Source organism: Salvia miltiorrhiza, chromosome 2 (genome assembly GCF_028751815.1).
Source record: "Salvia miltiorrhiza cultivar Shanhuang (shh) chromosome 2, IMPLAD_Smil_shh, whole genome shotgun sequence".
Lineage (NCBI taxonomy): Eukaryota > Viridiplantae > Streptophyta > Magnoliopsida > Lamiales > Lamiaceae > Salvia > Salvia miltiorrhiza.
In genome coordinates this window covers 64,544,331-64,568,218 of record NC_080388.1, presented here as the reverse complement: position 1 = coordinate 64,568,218, position 23,888 = coordinate 64,544,331, and the positions used below count along the sequence as shown (strand labels likewise).

The 23,888-nt window shown below is 35.8% G+C and overlaps 3 protein-coding genes across 3 annotated transcripts; 1 reads left to right on the top strand and 2 right to left on the bottom strand.

Moving 5' to 3' along the window:
• The first annotated feature begins 7,752 nt into the window (after nucleotides 1-7,752).
• On the top strand, nucleotides 7,753-10,124 carry LOC131012982 (uncharacterized). The gene is made up of 4 exons (XM_057940972.1): nucleotides 7,753-7,993; nucleotides 8,080-8,174; nucleotides 8,267-8,524; nucleotides 9,687-10,124. The coding sequence occupies exons 1-4, from the start codon at nucleotides 7,873-7,875 to the stop codon at nucleotides 9,852-9,854; spliced, it is 642 nt and encodes a 213-aa protein (XP_057796955.1). The 5' UTR covers nucleotides 7,753-7,872; the 3' UTR covers nucleotides 9,855-10,124.
• Nucleotides 10,125-11,616: 1,492 nt separating this feature from the next.
• Nucleotides 11,617-15,443, bottom strand: LOC131012981 (phospholipase D delta-like). The gene is made up of 10 exons (XM_057940971.1): nucleotides 14,940-15,443; nucleotides 14,283-14,867; nucleotides 14,083-14,199; nucleotides 13,637-13,831; nucleotides 13,265-13,543; nucleotides 13,126-13,194; nucleotides 12,775-12,922; nucleotides 12,554-12,702; nucleotides 12,302-12,472; nucleotides 11,617-12,222 (listed from the first exon to the last, which is right to left on the bottom strand). Exons 1-10 carry the CDS (start codon nucleotides 15,414-15,416, stop codon nucleotides 11,722-11,724), a joined length of 2,691 nt encoding a protein of 896 aa, XP_057796954.1. The 5' UTR covers nucleotides 15,417-15,443; the 3' UTR covers nucleotides 11,617-11,721.
• A 475-nt stretch (nucleotides 15,444-15,918) lies between these two features.
• On the bottom strand, nucleotides 15,919-23,138 carry LOC131012979 (uncharacterized). Its single transcript, XM_057940968.1, has 15 exons — nucleotides 22,837-23,138; nucleotides 19,178-19,289; nucleotides 18,149-18,261; nucleotides 17,935-18,057; nucleotides 17,667-17,857; nucleotides 17,509-17,584; nucleotides 17,323-17,409; nucleotides 17,170-17,250; nucleotides 17,044-17,076; nucleotides 16,906-16,959; nucleotides 16,786-16,827; nucleotides 16,630-16,708; nucleotides 16,471-16,541; nucleotides 16,274-16,374; nucleotides 15,919-16,227 (listed from the first exon to the last, which is right to left on the bottom strand). The coding sequence occupies exons 1-15, from the start codon at nucleotides 22,999-23,001 to the stop codon at nucleotides 16,224-16,226; spliced, it is 1,332 nt and encodes a 443-aa protein (XP_057796951.1). The 5' UTR covers nucleotides 23,002-23,138; the 3' UTR covers nucleotides 15,919-16,223.
• Between the last annotated feature and the right edge of the window lie 750 nt (nucleotides 23,139-23,888).

The following is a 23,888-nucleotide window of genomic DNA, read 5'->3' as shown; positions in this document are numbered from 1 at the left end:
GTTTGCCCAAACAGATCAAATTTCTTCATGCTGACCCGAAACTCGCAGGTTCTGGACATACGGACTGTTTGCCCAAACGGAAGCCACGCGACAGAAGTCTGCATTTTGATGTGGAACCACCCGACTTCAAAGATAAGTGTGTGGAGGAGCTTCGTCTTGAAGCTTATGACGCCGCGATGTGGTATAAGGATCGCACCAAGATGTGGCACGACAAGAACTTGCAAGGAAAGACATTTACAGTCGGCCAGAAGGTACTTTTGTTCCAGTCAAAGCTGCGGTTAATGACCGGAAAATTGAAGACGAAGTGGATTGGCCCTTTCGTGATACAGTCTGTTTGCCCAGACGGGGCGTTTGAGATTCGCAGTTTAGACACGGCTAAGATATTCACCGTGAACGGACAACGTTTGAAGCCGTACTATGATGCCTCTTCTTTGGTTACAGCGGAGTCTATTTCGCTGCTGCTTTCGGGCACGTTTTGAGCACTTGAGCAGTCGAGCCAACGACGTTAAATAATGGCGCTTATCGGGAGGCAACCCGACTTTCTTCCCTTTTAATTTTCCGTTTTGTTCTTCTTTTCTTTAATTCTCATTTTTCGTTTAGTTTTTTTAAGTTTCTTAGTTTCCCTTCCTTAATTTTAATTTTTGTTATGTTTCAGTTAAAAAAAAAAAAAAAACGTGGCGGCCCTGCAGGAGAGCATAGCAAATTTGAGCGCCACGATCAGACAGGAGCTGCGGCGGCAGCGCGCGCGGTGATTCCTTTCCTTTTCCTGTTCTTTTTTGTTTGATCTTATGTTGGTTTTTCTGTTTTGAGTGTCGTTCTGTGTTTTAGTTGTCCCTTACTTATACTTTATTTTGTTTGCTTGAGGGCAAGCAAAATCTAAGTGTGAGGGGGGCGTCTTTGAGTCTTTATTTTTATTGAGTCAGTTTATGTTGAGTTTTGTGAGTTTTCTGGCCAAGTAATTGATAAGTTCAGTTGTCGGAGCATGCTATTAGATTTGAATATGTGTGATAACTTGATCTTTTTCTACTTAAGAATTGAGAAATTGTGATTGACAGTGTGTGTTTTGATTAAATGATGTCTGGAATGACAAAATAAGGGCGATGAGTGAATCTAAACTACACATAAGTGAGGTATTGAGCCTAATAGAGTAGAGCACTCTCTACTATTTTGTTGTTTTGAGAGATTTGATGATCCATGAAGTCGTGATATTAAGTGTGTCATATGTGGTGAATGATAAGAGGCACTAGGGTAGCCAATTGGCCTGCTTTTGAATTCCTACCCGTACACTAACCCCTAGTGAGCCATGTTTGAGCCTTGTCGTGATTGTTCATATTAGTCACTATATATATATATAGCCAAGGCCTGTTTTTTGTGAACCTTCTCTTTGGTCCCATTGTGCATGTTAGAACTGAATTACGTCCTAATTGAACTTTTGGAGGAATGTGCATAAGGATGCTTGTTTGCCCAAACAGAATCGAGCCGAAATTACATTCTGAATCTAGGACAGATGGTCTGTTTGGCCAAACAGAGGAAGATGTTGACAGTTGGGCAGATTGTTTTTGATGTACTATTTGCATGATTGTGTTGTTTTAATGAAGTGGTGCAGAAAAAAAAAGAAAAAAAAAAGAAGAAAGAAAAAAAAAAGAAAAAAAAAACAGAAAAAAAGAGAGAAAATAAAGTTTGCACCAAAGTTGAATTAGTATACATGCATTGAGTTGTTTGATGGTTGTTGCCCATAGTAGAGTTGAAAGGTTGCTCCTCATATGTTTAGAATTCTTTGGGTGTGATTTGATTCGAGCATGCACGATATTTGATCTTCAATGTTTGAGCTTAGGACCCCTAGGATCTTGCCTACATCATTGATAGTCCTTAGCCCCATTACAACCAAAGAAGAAAGACCTTTTTGAGCCATAATGTGACTGCGAAATATCATGACTAATTGGAGTTTCTTGTTGTGTGAGAATTACCTTATCTTATGGAGAGATTGAATGAGCGTGAGAGTTGCACTCATCGTTACCTCATTTGGACTAGATTGATGATGAAAACACAATTTGGAGATTCATGTTCTTAGTTCGAGAGTTGGGAAGTGATGGTGAATTGCATGATTTGATTTGATAGACTGTTTCGCTTCTGATGCTTTGATGTTGCTTGGCTAGTCGTTTGGTTTGTTCGTGTCTTGTCTCGTTTTCCTTTTTATTTTCTGTTCTTGGTGTCTATGTTTGTGGTTTCTATTTCCGTTCTTTCGTTTCTAGAGTCTTCATGTCAAGGAAAGGAATTGCTTCTAGGGGCTGAATTTCACCATTAATTCTTCTCTTATTTCATACTTGAGGACAAGTATGATCTAAGTGTGAGGGGATTTGATGTGTGTATTTTAGCTACCTAGTTTAGTGTGCGTTTTGTCGTAGTTTCATGTGATATTACATGTTTTGCTATGTTTTGGCGCAGGAATGAGAAGAATTGGAGATGGAACTGTTAATTGGAAGAAAGTGGAGAAAGACGAGCTGTCGATGGAGATTTGACATGAAGATGGAAGAAAGTAGAGATTGGACTTTTAATTTACATGTTATATTTTTATGAAGTCCAAAACTCTTAGTTTTATTTTATTTTGGATTTAATTAAGTGAAAGGGCCGAAGCCCATGCGTTGGATTAGGCGGCGCCCTTTAGGGATTTATTTCCTAAACTTCTTGATGGGGGCCGCACGCATGCAATATATATACATTAGTTAGGTTATTTTCTACAGAACATACTTTACAGCCGCAAGTTTGATAGGGTGTAGAGATAGTTTAGTTTGACTTTTTTTTTTGGAGAACCCCTTTTAATTCCTTATTTCAGTACTGCATGTTCTTTACAATTAGTTTAGTTATGTTTTAATAATTATTTTGTTTTTAGCTTTGTGCTTTATGGAGAGACTTGGACGGCAGACATTAGATAGTGGCGGCTGGGAATTAGAGATTGACGGTTCCAGGAGATTTTGTTTTATTTTAATTTCTTAGTTAGATTGATTCGTTGATTTACAATATTTCAGTTCTTTCAATTCTTAGATTATTATTTATGCGTTCTTTATATTTTATTGTGTTTAATTTCAATAGCATGAGTAGCTAAACTTTTAATTCGGCGAAAATAATGAAGCACTAATTTAATAATCTGTGAGACCTAATTGAGCATAAAATTGGTTCCTATTGATTTCGATTTATTCCTAGGATTTAAAGATAATTCTGATTTTATTTAAGCCTGATCAACTTAGATTAAATTGGATTACAGTCAATTAGCACCTCCAATCCGTAATTGTTGGAATAGGACTGATTAGTGATACAACTACCATGTTCGTAGTAGGAATTAATTGGTATATTAATTATTACTAGCGTATCTAGGATAATTGATATAAACTGGGTTCCTTCATCTTAATGCTATTAGAATATTAAATCTAGGTCTGACGTCTCTAGCTAGCTTATATTTTAATAAGGGAAATAAGCAGGTCTGGCGTCTCCAGCTGTTTATCGACACAATATGTAGGAATTGGGGTACGTCCGTTGCGTTTCACGGTATCCTATAACTGGTTGGTTGATAGGGATTGATTAATTATTGCGTCGAGGATCAGAGTTGAATTAGAGTGGATTTATTTGAGCCGAATTACCTTTTTATTGATTTATTTCAAGCGTATTTTATTTGATTTAATTCTGCATTCTTAGTTTAATTAACTCCTCTTAAAGTTAAGGCATGGTGGCATCACCGTTCTTTTATAGATTTAGGGATTTGAATGAATTTTAACTGCTCTCTGTGGGATCGACCCTGCTTGCCATTGTATTAATTTATTTTGGTAATTCCGCAGGAATTATTTGGTGGTAAACGACGACCACCAAGCACCCAAGTCATGCCCAAATCAACTTTCTTTTCCTTCTGACTTGGATATTTACACTTGCGATATCAAATATAACACTTTATTGCACTTGATGATCATCTTCCTGATAAATTAAATTTAGTAGTACATAATTTAATTTATTAATTGGCAACTAAATCGAAAAATATAATGATCGATTTGTTTATTTTTCAGTGATGCAAAGAGTGCAGGAAACCACTGTTACTCCACAGTTTGTTGGGAGAGATTATTTCTCCACACTGATTGAACCCATTAATCTTTACACAGAAAGTGCGAACAAATTTTATGTGGAAGAAGACAAATTTCATTTTCGTTTCTTTAGTAATCCAAAGAAGAGCAGTAGAGAGAAAACCTGTACAAATTAAAAGAGTTTATCGTCGTACTCGACATACCCTCATATATATAGGGCATAAATTGGACCAAAAAACTATTAACAGCTATTTAATTAGTTATTCCAAAAATCAAGGGGTTTTAAATTCAATAATGCTATTTGGACAAAATTTGTCCGAACAAAATATGATGAAATACTTTATATAATAAAATTATTTAAAAATTTTGGTTCAAAATAAAATAGAATTTAAATAGTTTTATTGTTTTCTTTATATTATAATTTTTTTATATAATTTTTTAATTATTATTATTTTTAAAGTACACAAACTACAAATAAAATAACAAAAAATAAAAAAAAAATTGTTAAAAAATTACAAAAAAACTACAATATGGAGAAAACAATAAAACTAACTAAATTCTTTTAAAATTAAATCAAAATTCATAAATAAATCATTTTTTTAAAAAAAATTAACCTTATTTTTGTCTGGACAAATTTTGCCAACTAGCACTACTCTTTTAATTAATTTCATGAGTTCACTATTTGTATTTTAGCTAAACAAAATATTTAATTTAAAACTATTATGACCGCCCATATTATGTCCAAATAGCATCTCTCTTTTTGAATGAGTGATTTAGAGGGTGCTTGGCTAAGCTTATTTTAAAGCCTTATAAGTTCTTAGAGCTTATGATTAAGATGTTTAAGAGCTTTGTTTTTAAAGAGCTTATAAGTTATTAAAGTGTTTGGATAATTGAGCTTATAAGCTAGAGAGAGAATTTTTAGTTAGTGAGAAAAAAATTTGGTTAGAGAGAGAAAATCGAAAAAAATTAAATTAGAATTATATATGATGAAAATAAAAAATTATAGTTGAGTTATTTTTAAAAATTGAGAGTTGCTTATAAGATAATGAAAAAATAAGTTGATATAGAAGAACTTATTTTTTAGGAGCTAATAAGCTCTTGGAGTTTATTTTTACAGCTCGATGTCTTATTTTGCCAAACACTTTGTAAGAGCTTATAAGTTCTTAAATAACTTATAAGTTGTTTTAAAGAGCTTATAAACTCAGCCAAACAACCTCTTACTGTTCCTTAAATTTAAATATTTGTTTCTATTTAATTTATAGACTATCATCTATTAATTGAGGCTCGTTGGCTAAGGCCCATTAAGCCCAAAATATAGAATATATAAATACAATTTTAGCTATATGTGTTATGTGTTCCTATCGTTCAGATCTGACAATGATGCTCATATCTGATCAGCCTTTAAGTCTACTCGATCGATGTCTTTGTATATTTTTTAAATTTATCTTATTTCTTCAGGTCTAATATTTTTTCAAATTTTGACCTTTAGTTCTTGTTGCAGCTATGATGAGCTGTATTTCTCAACTCTATTGGGTTGAGATCTGTGATTACTCAGATCTAATAAGCATTGTTTTAAACTTGCAAGAATATTAAAAGAAGAGTAAAATTTTGAAGTAGCCAAAATGAAGCATAAAACATAATTTATGGCCACACATTGAAAAAACACAAATTTTGGCCATTTTTATTGATTTGGACGTTTTTGCCCTTAATGAGGCGGACTGGGTAGGATCAGGCACGCGGGTCGCGTGCCGGGTCGGGTTAGGCACTTATGGCACTATTAGTGCCATCGAAAATCCAAAATAAAACCAAGTAAAATAGTCATTTTGGCACTGATGGCACTAATAGTGCCATAAGTGCCAACGAAAATTCAAAATAAAACTAAGTAAAATGGTCATTTTGGCACTTATGACACTAATAGTGCCATAAGTGCCATACGTGCAGCACAAATACAGAAACAACAACATCATTTAAACCCTAAATGGAACATCTAAACCCTAAATGGAACATCTAAACCCTAGGGGGAAGTGTGCACTTATGGCACTTATGGCACTAATAGTGCCATAAGTGTCATACGTGCAGCACAGATCAGATCAGATCTGATCTGCCGCCGCCGCCGCCTCATCATCCGCCACCTGACCAATCCCTCCTCCACGCGTTTCAGAGGATCGGATCTCCTCGACCGCCGCCGCCTCATCCTCTACTCCAACGAATTCTGCCGCTGACTTCTGCTCGGCGCCGCTGCGATCAGATCAGCTCCGCCGCTGCGATCAGATCAGCTGCGATCAGATCTGCTTGGCACCGCCGCTGCGATCAGATCTGCTCCGGTGACTTCTGCTCGGCGCCGCTGCCGCGTAGCCGCTGGAGAAAGAGAGAGGGAGATGAGAAGGAGAGAGGAGATAGCGCAGCCGCTGGAGAGAGAGAGAGGGAGATGAGAAAGAGAGAGGAAAGAGAGAGAAGGGTAGAATAGTCATGACATACAAAAAATGGCTAAAATTTATGTTTTTTCAAATGGTGAACAAAATTTGATATTGTATGTTGAATAGGGCCATTCGGCCCTATTGTTTCTTAAAAGAATATGAATATAACAAATTATTATGGTCTTGTATATTGTGTATTTTATTTGAATTTTCCTTAACAAAAAGGACCTTAATTTCATTCTTATTGCTCATGAAAATGCAAAATTGATATATGATTGGTGTTTTCCTTCTTCTTTTTCTCTCTCTAGAAGTTTAGTATGATTAGGTATTATGTAAAGAAAAAAAAGGTATATGTGACGAGTTAATTAAGCCCATATGTATGAGTCGGAATTCGTAGTGCTAAGGTAGCACAATGGACACTACTTACTACTTAGCATGCTTTGTCAAATTATTATAAGAGTCGATGTGTACATTACAATGTATAATCTTGTGACTTGGTTACTCGACTTTTAATTTTTTTTACGCATTTTCATAAGGACTCATCAGTGTTTGTAAACAAATCGAAGAAGAACTCCCTCTGCCCAAACCTTAGTTTTCATACAACAAACTTGCATGCCTTTACTTCAATCATTCTGAGTTAGAAACGTTTTGATTAAGTTGTCATGCTATAACAAATGTCTCACTTTCATAATGAGATGTCCAATTACAAATATCTCATTCTTTTTTGGCAAAATATTCTCTCTACTTAATATTAAATAATTTTCACCAACCTACTTTATCTACTGATTACATATTTCTTAATTTTCGTGTCTAAAAGTAATGAGACATTTGTAATGGGACGGATGGAATAGTGTTTATAATGATAATTAGTTATATTTGTGAGTGAAAAATGAGGTCCACCATGTGATAGATAGTTTTTGAAAATAGAAATAATTAATTTTTGTGGATATTCCAAAATGATAAAAAAGAGATTATTTTTTGGATGGACGAAGTATTATTTATTTTTTCTTAAATAATAGACTTTTAAGCAAATCGAATTTGAAATTAAATGTTTTCAAGCGCTAAACTAATCAATATTGGCCATTATCCTTTGAGGGCTAGGTTGCTTTTTAGTTTTAAAAATTTAAGCCCAATATGATGAGTACAATCGGTTTAGTTAGCCCAATCCATCAAACAAACTGAAAAATATCAAAGATTCTCTTCTCTTTTTTTTTTTCTTTTTTTTTTTTGAGAACATAAATAATCAGATTCTCTATTGACGTTATCCAAAAAGAAAAGAATAAACTATTTAGGCAGTGCTGTCCGATTTCGTCTAGTTTTGTTTTCTGTCCGCTGCAAAATTATAGAGCCGCACATACTTACATCTAGATACACAACTAAGCTGAATAATGGAAACTCTAACCACCACCACCACCACCACCGGCGCCGTATCTCTGCCGCTGTTCTCCCCCTTCAAACCCAAACGACTAACTTTCCGTCGGCTCCTCCGATACTCAATTTCCCCCAATAGTAAACTTCCTTTCCCCTATTTCATGCCCTAATTTTATTCATGTTTCCCAAATTTCAATCTTTTTTTTGCTTTTTTTATTTTACAGATGGCAATAATAGCAACGGAAAAATTAACAGCGAAAGCGATCTCAATTCTGATTCCGCCCTAGTCCCCATTTTAAGAAATGGAACTCTCTCGAAGGCGCGTTTGTATTCTATTGTTCCTTTTCATATTTTTCTATCTGTGTTGGATTTCAGAATGATTAAATGATAAAAATTCATTCTGTTTAGCAGGATGATGCGATGGGGTTGGTGCTTAGTGCCGCAAACGTGGGTGGGTGGACAACCGGGTCGGGTATGGAAGGCCCGCCTGTTCCCGCCGGTGCAGATTCAAATTCCGTGACGGAGCGTGTATCCACTTTCCCCTGGTCGCTTTTCACTAAATCCCCTCGGCGTCGGATGCGCGTGGCCTTCACGTGCAACGTCTGCGGCCAGCGCACCACTCGCGCTATCAATCCGCATGCTTACACTGACGGCACCGTATTCGTTCAGGTAATGCCAGTGCTATGTATACATTAATCATTTGCGTAGTTTTGTGATTGAATTTGATTGTTAAAATGGACAATAGTTCGACTTAATCAATGATATCATTGTGTCGGCAGAAATGGTAGCTGAATCTTTGTTTTTTATGCCTAATTGGTTAAGGAATGATTCAGATGTATATTGCATATTAATATATTATTGATAATCGATCAAAGCTTCAAGAACAAGAATTTAGGGAAAAACCTGTTCTTTATCATCAGCCATTGTACATCCCTAAAATATTTGTGTAGTTTTGGGAATAAATTGATAGAGTAATGCTAAGCAGCCACATTGTGGTCACCCACAATTTACTTAAATAAAAAATAATTTAATTTATTTAACTTATTTTTTAAAATAAAAATAAGATTTAGTTATTTTATCATATTCTCTACATTGTAATTATTTTTTTATATTTTTTGGTAACTTTTTTATTTTTATTAAAAAATAAATTAAAAATAAAAAATGCCAAAAAAAATTTAAAAAAATAACTACAATGTAGAGAATATAGTAAAATAACTAAATCCTATTTTTAATTTAAAAAATAAATTAAATAAATCAAAATTTTTCTTATTATACTAGTGTGTGGGTGGCCACAATGTGGCTACATAGATTTATTGAAATTGATATCTCGCTGTTCTATATATTTGGAACAAAATTGTGACATGGCTAAGTGTTCGTGAATGATTGTGTTTCTCGGAAAGTGATTTTACTTGGAGAATTCGTAACTTAGTATAGTAAAAATGGGTGGTGCTTCTATCTGTAGCTAAAAACATAATAAAATAAGAATTTGGAGCATTAGCATATGATTTTTACACGGCAAATGGAAATTTAAGAGAAAAGTCCTCTTGGTGCTTTTATATTCTTGTTTTCATTTTTACTTTATAGAAGTTGAATATGAATTTTGAGATTTGTAAAGCTGCTGAATACAAGTTAAAAGCAGTTTTTTAGCTTTCTAAAGTTGTTACGCACTCTAATTACAAGAAAGGTTAGCTGATATATCTCTTGTCATGTGAAAGTCTCAACTTTTTTTGGTGGATCTCTTAAACATTGTTAGAACTCTGTTGCTAATGCATCAATCAAGTATTTTAAGGTACAACATAATGAGGGTATTTTTTTTCTGTTGTATGGTCAGTGTTGTGGTTGCAATGTGTTTCATAAGCTGGTGGACCATTTGAATCTATTCCATGAGATGAAGTGCTACGTGAATTCGAGTTTCAATCCAAATCCAAATGATAATATGAACATCAAATACTTGGACATGGATGAGGACAACAATGACAATATCTTTCCGCCTTTCTGAGAGGTCAGAAATGCAAGTGGCACACATTCATTTGTATGGCTGTACATATTGATTTACGGAGTGGGCTTTAACTTTATTGTCTATGTAAATAGGGATGTTACTGTTGTTAATATTTGAATAAGTTAGTATAAATTGGATAGATCTGTAATGGCATAATCTGTACATTTATGATATGATGGCCGATCATATCTGAACCAAATTATAATTAGATAGTTTGCTCTTGTCTGGTGATTATGTATGTTTCTTAATGTAGAGCAGCATTTTCTTCTAGTGTCTTTGTTAGTAAAATGATCTCATAGTCGTCTCTAATCCAGTGGTTAAGGCTGAAGCTTCAACTCTTGGATTCAAGTTTTAAGAGAGGTATTCTGTCACCTCTTATAGGCATGTTATTGTCCATTTTAATTTGTTGGTATTAATGGTTATATCTAGTTAACTTTATGTATACATATTTTTTCTACTTTCTGTAGCTACAGTTTAGCCAATCCACTTCATTTTGGGCAGTCCTAGCTCTAGCTACTTTAGGTTTCGGGCCAATTGGGTTGAATTGTTTTTGGGTTTCAAATATTCGATCCTTACCTTATTCTAAACCTTCGGTTTTTGGACTAGCACTAGCTCATTGTGCTAGAAATTTTACTAAAAATTTTAGAATGTAAAAATTTTCTTGATACCTATATTATTTTAACAAAAAAATAATTCATATTTTTTCAATCAAGTATTTGGAAGGCAATTTTTTCTTTTATTATTATTATTATTATTATTATTATTATTATTATTATTATTATTATTATTATTAACTGTTGGACTAAAAGAACAAATAAATGAAATAATGCGTACAACTTTCATGTATGAAATTGAAACACATTCTGCAGATGTCTAAAATAAATTCAATATCATTAAATTTAAAAGTAAAGTAATGAAGTTTGAAAATTAAGTAATGAGAATTTTTTTTAATTAATACGGTCAATTCATTGAATTTTTGGGTTAGTATGACTCCTATAGAGTTCGAGTATCTTTTATTTAAATTGATGCTATTAAAATGATCTAGTACATCAATGAAAATATAATTTAGAGTTAATTTTTGAGGATGTATAAAAAATAAGCAATACATTTTTCAAAGCTGTAATTTTTTATTTCTCAATGAGAAACTTGATATTATTATGAGTTATGCGGCATAGTTGGATCCTCATCCAAGCTTTGTGTACTACTCTGTTATTTTATTCTTGCATTTGTCCTTGTTTATCATGTCGTGTTTCATGAATTAGAAAAAATATTTTAGTTCTATATTGAGATAAATGAAATGATTTTATACGAAAGTGTCCTATACCGTGGATGTTTCATCTTCATCGTTAATGAACCTAGCCTTGTTCAACTTTGAAAAAAGGAGAAATATTAGTATGACTCATGAATGATGGGTTGTGTTTAACTGTTTTTTTTTTTATAAAAAATAGTAATATTGTGATGTAATTTAAACAATGTTATAATTGTATTATTATTTTTTATTTCTAATTTTAATTTATACATCGTTCTTATTGATTTATAGAAATAGAATCAGTTGGGTCCGGCTGAGTAAAAAAGTCTGGGTTGGACACTGAATTTAAGTTTGTTCCGAGCATTATATTTAAAGAAACCACATACATGCACACATTTAAAAGACATGAAGACACACAATATTAAGCTGCGAGCAAACTTGGTGGATCAGACTGTGGGTTGTTTGTCTACAACAAAGATATAGAAGAAAAAGACTATATGTACAAGGCTCAAGTCCGATGATCAAATTGTAGCATATGATCATGAAAGAATAATATAGTGAATTGCTATATAGGTAAATAAATATAGAATATAATTAGAAAGAAAAAGAAAGATCTAGCTAGGTAGTTAAAGCATCAGGCAGATTAGTTGGAGCCCCTAAGACCTTACCACCAACATCTGGAAAGGTCTCAAATCCAGGCAGAGAATTGAGTTTTCCATGAGCATCGATGTCGACTGGATACTTGAGAATATGACCTTGCAGCGGCGTGAACTTGTCAGCTGTGAATCGCTTCCAGTTGTCTTGTGCAAGCTGGTTAACATAGTCGACACAGTCGGGGTGGTTGGGGTCCTTGAAGCATGGATCGATTCTGCCTAAATGCTCTGCCCACAGTGACATTCTGTAGCCATACACCTGGCCGCGTGGATGCTGCTGCTTCTTGGCCCAGGTGTGATGGGGTTGATACCCTCCCATGGCGATCTCAGTGTCTCTTGAACCGGCCATGGACCGTTGGTTGATGTTGGCCGACCCGATTATTACATATTCGTCGTCCACTATCATTCCCTTGGCATGCACATAGATCATAAACCGACCTGATTTTGTCTTGCTCGTGCTTGCTTCCTGCACCACCCAACATTCATTCTCTTTCAACTTAATCATTAAATTCAACATCAAACAGAAAATCAAACAGAAGAATTACTGCATTTGCATTTGACGAGGCATGGCTACTCCCGGTCGACGATTTTTTGTGATACTCCTCGCGGTTGCCAAGACAGTAGAAATTGAGATAGTCGGTTGGATGCGCATTCTCAAGATTTGCTGATTTAATTTCTTTAGCAATAAGTTCATACATCATTTGCATCGTCTGTGCCTACATATCAACACCGTACCTCATCATTCAATCCTGCATATATCGCTACTATGTTAAATATGTTGATGAAGGAAATTAAACCTGCCAGTAAAGGATTTCTTGAACAGCTGCAGAACTAGGAACACCCTCTGGCCACATTGGAATAACAATATAAACTGTGAACTTCTCCTTGGCCCTTATTTTGCTCACTATTTTCAATGCCAGTTCCATTGGGATTAAATTGTCCGCCCCTATATTATATTAGAATTCATTATATATATATATTCACTTTTGTGTCTTAGAATTGAAAAGTATAGTCATACCTGCATGTTTGTAGTCGGGCCAAGCATAAGATGAGCCAAGGAAATATTGATTCTCAATGTAAATGAAGTGTTGAGCAGATCTGATTGCTTGGATATAAGCCATTTGAATGCTTCTGTCTATCACCAGATTTTTAGCACAAACTAGATTCTGAAGAATCAAACGGCCATGACTCAGAATTCACAAATATTAATCTAAAAGTCTTGTGTCAGATGGGTCAAAACCCGAATCCAGTCACCATGGATCCGTACATGATCTTGACCCGTCAGACCGTCTGTCACAAGCTAGTTTTAGTGCTGAATGAATGGGGGGTGCACAAAAACAAGAAAAGTCGTTGGAGATTCAGAATTTACTTGCTTTTCTGCTGCATACACACTCTTGGGAAATCCCTTGAGCGATCCGGAATCTATGGAACGGAAAATCTGTTAAAATGAGAAAATGCCAATTAGTTAATTAATGGAAAGAAAGAAAAGGAAAATTGAATAAGCTAACCTGAACATGCCAGTTATCAGGATCATTTTCCTCATAAACCCAGAGCAGAGGATGATCATTAGGGATATTCATGGAAGGGCTGTTGATCCAGGAGATTTTGTCAATCTTGATCAAAGCATCGTGCCAGCGCGAATATCTGGTCAACTTCTGACCAATCTCGGACCATTTGGTGGCTTTCTTCCATCGCTGCTCGAAATTGGTGAGAATGTCATAAGCAGCGGGACCTTCTATCTTGCAGTGGAGATCGTGCCATGGCTGTCTTGGAGCCTTAGTTCCTGGCTATCAAAAGTGTAGATACAAATACAGCGGACTGGTGAGGGCCGTGACACACAATCATATCTAAACACACACAAACAAATAGCAGGTGCTAACACCGAATGTGGGGTTGTGATAGTCGCCACGAAACACAGTCTTCAGATCACGATACAGTCGGTGCTCCGGTGTATCGTACCGCCCGTCGCACAGGTCCAGACCGCCGATGAATGTCGTGATTTTCCGGTTGTTGCCGTGGTCTTGAGTGTCCACAATCACGCATTTCTGATGGTGAGTGTAAATAGTTCCCACTACCTGTCATATACCCACTTAGCTAGCTACAAAACTAAATACTAGTTCTCACTTTATACATGGGTTTGCAAAAAATGAATATGTTATTTCTTCAATTAGAATATATTTAAGGCAATTAAGTGTATTAATTCTATGATATTTAATCTAACTACTTCAATTACATAAGTGTGGTAGTTTGCACCATCTATTAATTTCCCATTAAATAGAAAACGAACAAGTGAAGTGACATTATAAAAAAGAAAAAGAAAGGATGCCTGTTGTTTGAAAATGCTAAGCTTATTGCTGCCATAACGAGGAGCAAGCACGCACGTGACAGACGAGTGCTTAAAAAATTTCCGAGTTTCTTCGTCATGAGTTTCCATTACTCCTGTCTGCATCATCAGGAAACCAGGAGCATTGAATCCCGGGCCTTTTCCAGAAATGAAATAATATTAAAAATGAAAGTGATGCATACAGTATTGATGAAGAACTTGCTATGCGAAGTCTTATCGTCCCAAACCAGGAGCAGCACCCTCACCCCTTCCTGCGACTTATACTTGAGGAGCTCCCCCAGCGTGAGGTTTCCGCCGCGGGGCAGCGGCCGCGACGCCTCCCTCACGAGCCTCACCTTGTGGTATATGGACCATCCCACGATATACACCATGTGGTGCGCCTCCATGATGGCGTGGCATATGTCCTCCCAGCACTTGTCGTGCTCGAAGCTGCGGTCCCCGTCGAGCTGGATCTCCGGCAGCATCCCATCCGGCACGTGCGCGTCCTGGTACAGCGTCACCTTCCCCCCGTGCCGCAGCGGGAAGTAGCTCTCCCGCAGCGCGTACTTCTCCGTCACGCCCTGCCGGTACGCCGGGTTCTCGCTGCACGGCGTGAACGTGATCTCCAGGCGCACCGCCGTGTCCGGCTTGTACGGCCGCCCCTGCGGCCCGATCAGCGGGATCCACTCGTCGATCGTCTCCCCCGAGGCGATCCGGCTGGCCGCCACCGTGGCCACCCCGATCCGGTCGGCACCGAAGACGTCGTTGTCCTTGACCTCGAACTCGATCTGCATTGCGTTTGCATTTGCAGAGATGAAGAGAATTAGGATGGAAATGCAGAATTAATATAATGTAGGTACCTGGGAGACGGGGTGGGCGAGAGGGATCTTGAAATGCTCGTTCCAGGCGGGGTTCTGGGAATTGGAGATGACGCGGGTGCGGGCCACGCGGGCGCCGGCGAGGCACACGGTGACGTAGGGGTCGCTGGTGATGATCTTGCTGTGCTGCTTGTGGCGGCGGCGGCGGCAGTGAGGGGTGAGGGGCTTCTGGAAGGTCTTGAAGGCGGTGAGGAAACGGCGGAGGCGCTCCACCAGGAGGTCCATATTGGGGAGGCACCGGGCTTCGATGATCTTCAGGTCCAGGTCGCCATGGAGGTATATTATGTCGTTTCCAGGGGTTTCTTCGCCCATTTCGTCTGAGACAATATTCTTATCTGACTGCGCCGTGGCGGAGAATGCTGCTTGTCTCGTGTCTCCGCCGTCGCCGATATGGTGCTCCAGATCAAAGAATATGTGTGGCGGAAAGGAATTTTCTACGTACGACAAGGAGGGGGTCATTTTACTTACGGGCCTGCCTTTATATTTGGAATCACTGTCGCCTCTTGTTTACACACTAATTAAATTAACTAACCTACCTTTTTCTCTAATCATCATTACCTTACCTATATAATGAATTAATTAATTAATAAGATCCTCAATTCATCACTGGAAATCAGATTTTTTCTTTTTCTTTTTCTTGCAAACCGAAGAATGGATGATTCTTGGTTTGTTGGACTCATTGGTTCAAATTCTCGATGCATATGAATCTTCAAAGAAGCGATAATAATATACTATAACAAAAAAGAAGGGTAAAAACATATATTATACCATATAATGTTTGATTTTAGTACAAGGTATGACAACATTTAATGATTCGGATTATTGATTCCTGCAGGTTACAGTTGTGAAACTCTCAATTTTTTTGTTTTCTTAAAAAAGAAAAAGGATAGGCCAATGTTAATGGTTTACTACTTTACTGTCCTGTCATGTTGTAATAAGAAGTCAAATTTCCCCGACTCCATTAGATAAGTAAAGTATATTGTGAGGGCAACCACGGCACATCCGTATATACTCCATAATATATACATGCATGGGAATTTTTCAGCTCTAGTCTCATTTACAATAGCCAATTTCTTCCACTGCCTTTACACAATTCCTACATTTCCATATGCTAATTCAAGAATTAAAGAAAATACATGCAAACAATACATATAGGCTTATAAATTAATACATGAATGATGAATACCCTTGCTATTCGAAGCAGGCTGCCTCCTTCAACATGCCTCCTAAAAAATGTAAATCATTAGCTAAATCCTGATCACTGTATCAACAAGATTGGTAGCGCTGAAGAAGACAAAGATGCAGTCGTGATTCAAACTAAAGGGTCCACGGTGCTAGAGCTGCAAAAATCGCTGCTGCAGCTCTTGGAAGGTGTCGGAGGTGGCCTTATCGTGGTGCTATACACGAACGCAATCATCTACGCGCAAATATAAAGAAATAAAAACCAATAATTATTATGATCCTAGTGATGTAGATTACGTGTGACTAAATATTTTTGAGTTGAGGCTCTTACAGCAACTAAGCCAGAGCACATAATGCTGAATCCAGGGAAGTGAAACGGCGCATTATCTGATAAAAACAGAGCTAATGCCAAAAAAAGAAGAGATATTAGATTCAGATTCATTTTTATTTTTTTCCAGAGTTGGTGAAACAATGGTTGGTGTGTGGTTACCTGTTAAAGGGCTGAAAACAAGAGGTGAGATGATGTTGGCGAAGGAGCAGATGCCTGTTATGCACCCTTGAACCTTCCCCTGACATTGATAGATCAACAAATATTAGTACTTTTCTTACAAACCTAAATCAGATCAAACTAGTCGTTGACAATCACCTGTTCACTCGGTCCAGTTTGTTTGGATGCAATACTACGTAGCTGCATGAAACTACAGCTTTCAGAACACTCAAAAATCAAGAAAATTTTAGCATAACACCCCAAAAAAAGAGTACTTACACATGGAAGGGCAAAAGTAGCCACAACTGATAACATTGCTGCAGCATAAGGTACCTGCAAAATCCCAAATACATAGATTAGCACACAGCCTAACAGAATTCTTTATGTAGAGGAGCAATGAGCGTGTGAAGAACGTACCCATGGTGCCCAAGCCACGCTGTAAAGCACAATCTGCAGAGCAGATAACATAGTTAGAGAAGAGAACTATGAATGGCATCACACATTTTTTGTAAAGTAGTAGTTGTGGTGGATTCGTATTCTTACGTGAGCGCAGGCGAAAAACAGTCCAACAGAAAGCATCCTTTCTTCTCCCATGAGGGGAGTTAGTACAGGCATGATGATGAGCTGAAATAATTTGAGATGTAAGTGAGTCATATACAATGGGATAATAATAATATATATAGGAAATATTGTTACCTGTGATACTACACCTGCAACTCCAGCTATAATCATAAGATCAGCGAACTGATCTTTGTTGAAGTGGAATTGAGCCTTCAAGTAATACTGCATAAATATACCAATGATCACATTATTCACCAACCATAGATAACTAAGATAAGGATGTAAGAAATTGGCATGATTTTAAGGTATGGTGATTTGTACCGTCAAAGAAGCAAAGAGGCCAACATCTGCAACATTGATGAAGAATGCAACCATAGCTGCTTTGGAAAAAGTGGGGCTGCAAATTAAGCACATAGAAACAGAGATAAGAATGTTTTAGAAAAGAAAAGGCATCCTTTACTAACTAGAAATGTTGGTACCTAGTTTTCAACAAGGAAATGGATTCATTGAGAGAGGGCAGAGTCTTGAAAAGTTTCCAGTTTTTGGAGGGAGATTTCTCGAGAAGGCAATCGGTTTCTGAAGTCTTGCAAGAAGCGGCGTGGTTGGCGACGGACTCTTGAAGGAAGATTCTCATGTAGACCAAGGCCACCACGGACATTGCAGCAGCAACCTATATATACGCAAACAACCATGTAAGGACTTGAAACATGTGTGTGTAAGTGTAAGAAGGGAAGGGAGAGAGATTACTTGAAAAACGGCTGAAGTGGAGAGAAATCGGGTGGAGAAATTTCCAAAGACGAAGGAAGAAGAAGCGAAGCCGGACATGACGCCGAAAACTGCAGCCCTTCTGCTCTCTGAAACATTATCCGCCTGCAAGCAATGGATGATGAATTAGAGAGATGTTGTGTAATGTAATGTAAGGCGTTGAAGAGGAAGAGAAGGAAGAAGCATTATATATTACCACATATGCAAGAGCAAGAAACTGGACGCTGCCTTCAGTGGCCATTGAAAACAGAGTTTTCAGCACATAATAAGCGTAGAAGTAATATCTTGTCCTGCTGTACGCCAGTATCACTGTCAAAAATAAACATTCCACATATTTTCATCAAATATTTTCTCTTCATAATTTAAATTAATTCGTCTTTTTTTAGTCAAGAATTGAGATTCATATTTTAATTTCCAAGAGGAATACCCAAGTTACATTGATCGTGGTCGTAGATGTGGTGAATTTTGCTATTTTAAATAGTATTCATAGAAAATAAAAATGATCGCGTAATTTTGTACGCGTAGCTTGTATTAATGGTATATTAAAATGGAAAAGGTATTCGAAAAAGAGATATCGATGGGGGATACTATTATTTTCTTAAATTTGAATGAGCTTAATATTTAAAATCATTTTGGTATGCATTGGAACCTTAAATCATTGGGCTTGCGTGTTATTTAAACAATCAGGCCCATAAGTGCTGCAAGGCTACTATGGCCTGGGCTCGCTCTATCTCTCCGGAATGGACGTCAAAAAATATTAAAAAAGTAAAGAAGAAGTTGTGAATTGTGATGCAGTACCACAAATACTAGACTTCCTACAAAAGTAAGAAAATTTCATTCAGTTGAAAAGCTTTAAACACTATTGCAGTAGTTCAATTTTCTTTATCCTTTCGTTCTTTTTTGGGTGCTTTATTCGATCTTCTTTTCTTAATATATATACTTAATTAGTTCTCAAAAGAAAACCGACACTTATAGCTCTCATGTCTAATTCACAATGAACCCATTTCCAATCGCTTTTGTGACATATAGTACTAATTAGTAAAGTACGAGTTCTAATCCCACTAAATTACAGCCATTAAATGCTAAACAAAAGTTTTCTTATCCAAAATTATAACTTTAGTTGAAACATCGAAAAAGAAAAACATCTTAATCAAAAGGAAGTATCATGATTCATGGACTAGACAATAAAATTAAGGAGAAATTTACTAATTGAGAAGATGCTTACATAGAGGGAAAATGGAGAGAGTCATGGGAACTGTGAGCATCACTTTTCTTCCATAAATGTCGGAAAGATTCCCAACCAAAGGCATTATCATGAGTGATCCCAATCCAGTCACCTGCACCACTTACATACCATTATTAGTGAATTTGAATGAAGAATTCAATTACTTACGTGGCTATAAAATATTTATAGAACCAAGCAAATTAACTTAATCTATCATTTGCAAATTTGTAATTTACTTCAAACTTGCCCAAATAATCACGTTAATAAGGTTATAAACTACAATAAAGAAATAAAAGGGGAACAAGGGTGGCATTGGTCTCCATGCTGTCCTCCACAAATTACATTTAGTACACACTATATTAAAGTATTTTTGATATGTAAAAAAGTGATATTTGATAACAGCACATATGTATATTCATTTCGATGGATTTTTGGTTCTAAATATGCACGAGTACATATTCATTCTTTTCAACAATCATACAAAATTAGAATTAGGGCATACCTCTATGCATGCTGCCATGCAAGTGGATTACACATAAAAAACTGTACATGTGTTGGTGTCTTGGTGACTTCTTCTTTCTTTTCTATTCATCCACATACAATACAAACCACAAATATGACTAGCTTCCCATTCATGTATTCCACTAACTACGTACCTTTCCCACTCGGAGGAATTAAGTTTTTTTTTTTTTTTTTTTTTGGGGGGGGGGGGTACTAGTTAAAAAGTGTTTTCGAAATTATTAACTCTTATGTTAAAAGGAGAAAATTTAAATATATACACGCATATTGTACAATCAAATAATTTTTTTTTCCAGAACTAAAAATCAATGCGGACAACTGATCTCATTGATATTCTACATAATAGATTTTTTTTTACAAAGATAAGGTTTTCGAAAATTGGCCGTGGAAATAGAAAATATCCAACAACTTCATTTTCCTTTTGGATCTTTCTTGTTTCAGGATTTATATGTTTCTTATATCAAAATTAGTCGACGACAAAACAGCTTAGTTGATAAGACGTCTTTCCTCCGACTATAGTAAATTAGATGTTCGAGTATTAATCTAGAGTGTCAAATGTTGACAAACGCCCGATCTAGCCAAGCCTGGCCTAGTAACCATGTGTGTTGGTTGATTCAAGAAATGAAATATATAGATTGCTCCCATAAATAGGGAGAAGTAAAAAAACTGTAAATGAATTCTTATACTATGCATTAATGTTGCGGATAGGTCCCTACATGATGAACATGAAAACAGTTGACAATCGTCAACTACATATAGGTCTGCATGAGACCTACGAGGTTATTTAATTGGTGCCATTAACACGTTGTCGCGATATTACATGGTCCTGCTCCAAAATGGTACAAAATAAAATTAATCACAATAATTGTATATGTAGATTAAGTGGCACTTATTCCCCCAAATTAAAATTCTAAAGCTAGAATTAATCTTCTAAATTTACGAGGGCGGAATGATATCTATAATTTAACTACAAGAAGTTAAAACATAAATATGTGAGCTTTGATACCAGATGTATGTACTTTGTCGATAAATTTTAAAAAGATTAATTAATTGTTGTTTATGGCGGAAAAAGTTAATAAATAAGGAAGGTGAAAGCAAAAGTTGCTAACTTTGAAAAAATAAAATGATAATGATGAGATATATATGAAGTATAGTAAGTGAAGTGTTGCATGTGGGACGGCTTGTGCTCCATACCGTGTTACATGAGATTAGGAGAGAAAGGAAGAATTGGAGAGTGACTAAAATTGGCAATAATTTGAGTGGACATAAAGTAATAAATGTGGGCTTCCACTTTGTGTGTCTTGCATGCCAAGGGATGAAATGTTATTTTTATATTATTAGTTTCTCACTCAGAAATATATTAGTAATAATTTTTAGCAAATGTAAACTATCTCATGAAGCAAAGTTTTTTTTTTTTTTTTTGACTTGGAGGAGTTGGGGAGGGGGAGCAGTGGGGTTCGAATCCGGGACCTCACTGTTCACACACAGGAGGTCGCACCGCTTGGTGTCCCATTGGGGACATCTCATGAAGCAAAGTTGAATGGGAAAAAAATGCACCCACAAAATTAATTAATTTGATTTTTGAGGTCGTTTTACACAAATATTTGTATAACTCTAGGAGTATTAAATTTGTCCATAAAAATTGGTGTACGTCATATCAATACTTATCAAATTGTATCGGTAAAATAATTTTTCCAAATACCTAGCTATTTAATTGCTATAAAAAGGACTCGTAGTCTAAAAGTTTCGAAAAGAGAGTGTAACGCTAAAGATAAAAACCCAACCCTCGAAGCAACGTTTCTTTTAATTAAATTCTTTGTTATTGGAGTGTGGTTCCAGAGTTAATAAATGATTACACTTTTTGTAAAGAAAAAGTATAAAATTCCATAAATATGATAACTAAAAACAAGAAATGGGAAGAGAATATGGATATATTGTACTTTTTCGGGGGAACTAATGAAGAATTCTATTTTTATTTGGGAAGCTAGAAAATCAGAAACGATGAAAATTTTGATAAAACAATACTTGTATGACGTATAACTTAATTTTAACCTACCCTAATTTTACTTAATAAATTATAAAGTAGAATGTCGTTATCTTTTTTAGACGTGTTTCCGTCCCTGAGCAGTAAACTGTATCTAAATTGGAGAAAGTGGCAATTTAACTTTTACACTCTATGTATTAAATTTTTTTTTTCACACCCCCTATTATATCTATCAATAATGCTATTTGGACAAAATTTGTCCGGACAAAATATTTTTTAAAAAAATATTTTATAAAGTATTTAATCATATTTTGTCCGGACAAATTTTGTTTTCTTTGTCATAACCATTAACTGCTACTATTAACTAATTATTGCAAAAGGGAAATATGGTTAGGAAGCATCTTTGTTTTCCCAAATTTCTATTATATATTGAGAAAACACAACATTCATTCGGATTAAAGGGAGAACGAGCTTTGATCGAAGCATATCGAAATAGGTTCACAAGCACACCTCACGTTGAAGTATGGTCAATATTTTATTTTCTGGCTGATAAAAAATGCGTTGAAACGGGTAAAAAGAATATATAGCAAAATTATGTTACTAATTATATTAAGATTCCCTTCTAATTGCCGTCTAATTTATTTCTCGAATCTTATTCTTTACTTACGTAGTATATATATATGATTATTCGTCACGAGTAATATATTAATGATAGTAAATTAAGATGTAACGGAAATATATATAGCAAACCTTCTCACGGATTAATTGGTAAGGCGTTTCACTCCCATCATTAAATTGGGGGTTCGAGTTACGTGAAAATGTTGAATCATTTAATTATTAAAAAAAATTAAAGAGAGAAAAAAAGGCATTCTGACAGATTCAAACCTTTTTCCTTCTATATGAAAATGTTGCTTAACTTAAAATGAATATCTAGTTGATCAGTTAGCAATAGCAGAAAAAGACAGCTTAACTTTAATAAAAAAAATCGGGAATTACGTAATTTTCATTTATATATTTTTTTAGATGCACAGAATAATAATTCAAGAAATTAACATAATATGGTTAATTTTGTGTTGTATATAGTTTGAACAAATATAATATAATGTATCCATATAAAAAATGAATAATAATATATGTAATGTTGAGAAATACGCACCGCCTGTTGAGCTCCGGTGAGATATATGGCCAAGGAGCATTCGTCTTTTCCGGGGCAAAGCGCCGCCATGGTGACGTCGGTGATGGCCGGACCCACCATGAAGTTGGCGAAGCAGTAGAGGAACACCGTCATGAAGAGGTGGCTCAGCCCTAACACCTTCTCCATTGTGTGTGTGTGTGAGAGAGAGAGAGAGGGGGGGAGAAAAATGAAGTAGTGAAGAGAAGAAGAAGTTCTCAGCTCTCTAATATTGAAGCTTGCAGAGGTGTGTGTATATATAGTGTCTACAAGCTCCTCTTTATTATATTGCTTCATAAAGATATTACTGTAATATAGTAATCTGGGCATGCATTACACCCCAATAAATAAAGAAGCAAAAAAAGAAAGGAAAATTGCAGTAAAAAGATAAAGAAGTACTACTATTAATTACTAGATGGAAGGAATTTAGATTGATTGGTAATAAAAATTATTGGAATAGCTCTCATTCAAATTTCGACCAGACAATGACGTGGCAAACAAAATAACTAACTTTTTAATTTTTTACAAATAAAAATCTCCCAAATTTTTTGACGTTCTAAAATTTAAATTCTCGTTAATTGAGGGCAGGATTTAAGAAATCAAAATTTGGATTTAAGATAAACATTTTTGCATATGGTCGACCTCCAACTCCTATCAACGACAAATTTTAGTTAATCATTTCTAGTTAACCATTGTCGTTATACCAGATGTCGAAACTCGTCGACATAAGCAAGTATTAACCGATGCATTTGTCAAAATGGTAATTTTCTTGAACCTGTAAAATTTTGAATCGTTGTTTTTAATTAATTACAAAGAAATTAAAAGATTGAGTAGCTAGCATTAATTCGTTATATTTTCGAAATTAGAAATTGGGTGAAAGTTGTAGATTAAAATTGCAATTATAAAGCAAGGAATGGGATGGGTGATAAAAAGGTAGGTGTGATTATGCTTTACTTGGGAGTGAGTGTAGTGTTGTTATGGGGGATCGGAAAGGAAAGGGATACAGAAGTCAAAGAGTAACCAAAGTGCGACGTGGA

What these genes read in the sequence shown, in the direction of transcription:
- LOC131012982 (XM_057940972.1), top strand. Translation starts at nt 7,873, where the DNA reads ATGGAAACTCTAACCACCACCACCACCACCACCGGCGCCGTATCTCTG. An exon ending in GAAATGGAACTCTCTCGAAG is followed by an intron (nt 8,175 to 8,266) that starts GCGCGTTTGTAT and finishes TCTGTTTAGCAG; the next exon opens with GATGATGCGATGGGGTTGGT. An exon ending in ACGGCACCGTATTCGTTCAG is followed by an intron (nt 8,525 to 9,686) that starts GTAATGCCAGTG and finishes TTGTATGGTCAG; the next exon opens with TGTTGTGGTTGCAATGTGTT.
- LOC131012981 (XM_057940971.1), bottom strand. Translation starts at nt 15,416, where the DNA reads ATGACCCCCTCCTTGTCGTACGTAGAAAATTCCTTTCCGCCACACATA. An exon ending in GCAAGTTCTTCATCAATACT is followed by an intron (nt 14,200 to 14,282) that starts GTATGCATCACT and finishes CTGATGATGCAG; the next exon opens with ACAGGAGTAATGGAAACTCA. An exon ending in CCTCGTCAAATGCAAATGCA is followed by an intron (nt 12,223 to 12,301) that starts GTAATTCTTCTG and finishes TGGGTGGTGCAG; the next exon opens with GAAGCAAGCACGAGCAAGAC.
- LOC131012979 (XM_057940968.1), bottom strand. Translation starts at nt 23,001, where the DNA reads ATGGAGAAGGTGTTAGGGCTGAGCCACCTCTTCATGACGGTGTTCCTC. An exon ending in GCCTCTTTGCTTCTTTGACG is followed by an intron (nt 17,410 to 17,508) that starts GTACAAATCACC and finishes ATATTTATGCAG; the next exon opens with TATTACTTGAAGGCTCAATT. An exon ending in TTGCAGGTGTAGTATCACAG is followed by an intron (nt 17,251 to 17,322) that starts GTAACAATATTT and finishes AAATTATTTCAG; the next exon opens with CTCATCATCATGCCTGTACT.